This window comes from Vigna unguiculata, chromosome 11, assembly GCF_004118075.2.
Source record: "Vigna unguiculata cultivar IT97K-499-35 chromosome 11, ASM411807v1, whole genome shotgun sequence".
NCBI lineage: Eukaryota > Viridiplantae > Streptophyta > Magnoliopsida > Fabales > Fabaceae > Vigna > Vigna unguiculata.
The window spans coordinates 31,356,950-31,361,547 of NC_040289.1; the positions used below are offsets into that span (position 1 = coordinate 31,356,950).

A 4,598-nucleotide genomic window follows, 5' to 3' on the forward strand; every position below is an offset into this window, starting at 1 on the left:
TAGTAAGGCGAATATTGGATAGACGCTATATATTTTCGATTCGACCTATTATCATCTGTACTTCATCTTTATGGTTTTATGTTATTAGTTTTTATTCTTACTCTCCCATATAGTAAACCATGTCTCCTAACAAAATTGTTTAAGAATGGCACCTCCCCTATTGTTTTTGCATGTACCTTAATGATTATCCTTGTTCTTTACATGTCTACCTTTGCATTTCCAACTCTTAATTAACCCAATACTTATGTGAATAGTTTTCTTTTTGTGCAAGCTCATATCCATATCATCTCTATAATTTACACTATGGTTATTACTATATCTTAGAAATCTAGTTTCAATCCCTCTATTGATATTTGTTGCAATTACATTGTGTAATCCACAAGGTTGGCTATTATTAGCACACGACCTTCGTTTTGTCATACTGTATAGTTTATGAAACTTGTTACTTAGTAATATTTCACCAAACCATTTATTCTTCCAAAATTCATCTTATTACTTGATCTGACCTTCCACACAACAGGGTTATCAAACCAATTATGTTTTTGTTCTTACATCTCTCCATCATCAAGATTTATATGTTGTGTTTTTTTTGACATTTAAGCTTCTCCATGAGGCAAACTTAGACTCTAAAATATCCTTCCTTGGCCCTTGTTTTTTTACTCCTACTCCATCTTCATTTAGCTTGTAATGATATATTAGTACTACCTAATGTCTTTAATCCTTGCTCCTCCCTCTTCTTTTGGTTTGCAACTTTTCTTCTACCTAATCCGTAGGTAACAGTATAAGAAAAATCTTAAATAACAATCAATTAAAAGAAAAAAAAGAATTAGTTATATTGATCACTAATTTAGATATAGTCACTATATTCACTACTGATCCGTGAACTAAATCAGTATATTTTTTAACCGTTTTATTTCTACTCTTTTAAGCAAACATTTTTGGATTTCACATTGAATGTCCATTCCTCCATTAAATGATCTATTGGTACATTAAATGTCTGCTCTTTACTATGATTATAGAAACAACAACTACCAGTATCACAACAAGAAATTTGCCAAATTTAGATTTAGGAGCGAAAGAAAAAAACTGAAACAACTTCAAAATACTTTATTTATATATAGTGTTGTTTAGCCTGACTAATACACACCTCGAATAAGTAACAGCAGTTATCTTACATCATTATTCATAACTCTGTATAATACTCTCAAAACTATGGTTTCTCTAAAAACAACTAGTGGTTTCGTTCACGAGCGTAACCTAATAGAAATGACTTTGTCCCCACAGATCATCGTAGATCGGAGTAAAATATTCAGATTCTACCTCGGAGGGGACAAGAAGTTCGCTCGGAACGTGGGACATGTCAGCCACATATGGCTGCATCCAAAAATTCTCAACCGTTGCCTCTGCATATGCATCGAGAAAACTGCCAGACCCATTATCGACAACAACACTTTCGCTGCTCGATCCATGCGGAGACATTGCACAAGAATCATGAACGCTAGTATCATCCGTGCTTTGAATCGCGCCACTAGTAGTATCTCCTGACACTATTTCACATGCTGCACTGTGGGAGATGTCATCAAGATTTAGCTCGCTCCAGAAACTCTCATTCATCGGCTCCATGTACGAATCCAGAAAACCAAAGTCACCATCTTCAAAAACCAAACTTTTCATGCTGGCAGCACTGCAATCATCTGAAGCTGTGGAGGAAAACACGCCGCTTGAAGATGACAGTGGTGAGACCGAGGCTGATGCATTATCAGAAGCCTGGGAATTGGATGGAAGAGTAACAGTAACACCACTTTGGTTGGATTCTTTGTTCTTTGATTTGAAGGCTCTAGCTTCTTCATTTGTGTGTGTGTTTTGTTCAGACCTTTTCTTGAGAGTAGTGTGCCAATGGTTTTTTATTTCGTTATCTGTTCTTCCTGGTAACTCAGCCGCAATAGCCGACCACCTGCGACCAACGGAATCATAAGATTAACATTCCAGTGTTTCAATATTCACGCCATTGAAGGGTAGATATAAGGAAATGATGATATAAATATATACATATATACCTGTTACCAAGTTTCTTGTGCATTCTGATGATGCATTCTTCTTCTTGTGGAGTGAAGTTCCCTCTTTTGACGTTAGGCCTCAGATAATTCATCCATCTCAATCTACAACTTTTCCCACATCTTGCCAGACCTAAAAATCAATGCAAAAAGGTAATTATTTTTTGGTTTTTTTACTATCTGAATAAATTTTGTTTGGGTTATTTAGTTTTGAGAAGTGTTGAAATATGTACCTGCAAACCTGGGAAGTTGGCGCCAATTCCAGGAACCATATCTAGTAACATATGCAATTAATTTTCTATCTTCCTCGGGAGTCCAAGTACCCTTCCTGAGTCCACTTTTGTCACAAGATGGGGTTCTTACCATCTTTGTGAGTCAGTGTTTACGTTTGGATGGAAGAGGAAATTTTGGTTGTGTTGAATCCAGTGTGTTGAAGCAAGAATGGTTTGTGTCTGACCAGTCACTTATTTATACTCTCACCGCGTTCACATTTCAAAACGTGTATCATGTTCAATTATACCACAAAGCACCATAATTAAGAAATACATGTGACTTCCGAATACGGGTCTTTCTCAGCTGCTAGTAACCGTTCACGTGATCATGTTTCGTACTTACTAGTCAAACAAAGTGTTTCTCTGAGCTTTCACACTTATTATTGCACTAAAATATATTGGGTGATAGCGACATCATCTGTAAACTTCTACTTAGTATCTTCCACGAACGTAACACGAAATTTGTGTCCGCTTTTGCATTTCCACACGTGACCAAAATCTACAACATAAACGCAACTCATAATTACGGTCAACTCTTGTAACCGCTCATACTTTGCACCAAAATAATATATATTTGGAGAAGTTCAACGTAATAATACAAAAAGTAACAGTTTTCACTGTGTTGATTCAATTACGCATTCAACAAAGCGAGAGCGTTTTCTCTTTTGTTTTTTCTATGATAGGGAAACTAAAATATGTACAAAATAAATATTATTTTTGAAATTGGAAATCATATATTTTTTTTAGAGAAAGTTGTTTGCGTGAAAAAAATATATGAAAAGGTATTAAAATTACTTTTAACTACTTTCAACCAACGAATTTTGTGTCATTAATCATAATGACTTCACTAAAGCTACTTTTGTTATTTCTTCTGGAAAACTTTTTTTTTTTTCAATTCTAATATTATTAAGAATAATGACTTTACTTAAAGCTACTTTTTTTTTTCTGGAATCACGATGTGGTAAATTCGGTGAAAGTATTAAAACTATTTTTTTCTTCTTCTTGGATGGTAGTTTCCTTTGCAATATCTTATTCCGGCCAAATTAATACTCAAGGATCAATCCTTCGTAAATGCATTTGTAGAAGTTTTTTTACATTATTTCATTAAAAATATATTCTCTCTCTCTCTCTCTCTCTCTCTCTTTATATATATATATATATATATATATATATATATATATATATATATATATATATATATATATATATATATATTCAGTATAACCCAAAACATAATTAAATTCTTTTAAAACTAATTTTATGAAAAGTAGCAGGAGAAAACCTTTAGGCTAGAAAATAGGCAATCTACTCAAAGATTATTAAACGTAAAAAAAAAAAAATCATATTTTTCTGTTTTTAAATTCTGCAACGTGATTATTTGATATTATTAAGCTGAGCAAAATTTAATGCCTGAATATATTGAATGACGAATTTCAATAAATGATTTTAGGAGATTAAAATAATATATTCCAGCAAAGTGTAACATTGAAAAAGGTTTCCAAAATAGTGAATCTGACAATAAAATTGGGAGACGAGGTTACCCCGTCCTCTATAAGTTCTACCAATTAATGCATGTGGTAAGAAAAAATTAATTGGTTGAACAATATATTTTTATTAATCTCCTTTTCTAGGAATAATCATTACCTCAGAGGAAAAAAGCATTTAATTATTTTTTTTAATTTTAAAACGTTATATGCCTTCAGCTTTTTATTTAGTATTTTCTTTCGGAACAGTATAAATCTTACCGAGGAGCGTGTTAAATATATTGATTAAAGAATTAAAAAATAAAAGACTTTATGTCGAAATAAATAAAAAAGGAAAAAGTTTGAATTATATTTCTGATTTGTGTTTAATTAAGAATTAGAACTATGAGAATACAATGGAATAAAAATTATACAAATCAAGTTGCATGACATATGCCTAATTTTCATAAATGTAAATCAACATAATTATAGAAACAACTCTTTCATCCGAATTAAAACTATAAATTCAAATTTTCTAAATACATTTAATCAGTATTTACGGAAAATCAGAAGATAAAAATAGGTTAACATCTTATACTAACACTTTAACCGGTATCACAAATCACCTATGAATCCATGATGCAAGAATACGATATATGCCTATTGAAAAATATAAAATAATTCTTAAACACATGATAAATATATATGATTGTTATTGTGTGAATCTAAATTAAAATAATATATATATTAAAGTTTCAACATAAAAAATTATAAATTATTATCATTACAAAAGTATTAATGTTTTATTG

General features: G+C 31.5%; 1 protein-coding gene across 1 annotated transcript; it reads right to left on the reverse strand.

Moving 5' to 3' along the window:
- Nucleotides 1-1,122: 1,122 nt before the first annotated feature.
- LOC114168757 (transcription factor MYB13-like) lies at nucleotides 1,123-2,507 on the reverse strand. The gene is made up of 3 exons (XM_028053677.1): nucleotides 2,288-2,507; nucleotides 2,058-2,187; nucleotides 1,123-1,954 (listed from the first exon to the last, which is right to left on the reverse strand). The coding sequence occupies exons 1-3, from the start codon at nucleotides 2,418-2,420 to the stop codon at nucleotides 1,258-1,260; spliced, it is 960 nt and encodes a 319-aa protein (XP_027909478.1). The 5' UTR covers nucleotides 2,421-2,507; the 3' UTR covers nucleotides 1,123-1,257.
- Between the last annotated feature and the right edge of the window lie 2,091 nt (nucleotides 2,508-4,598).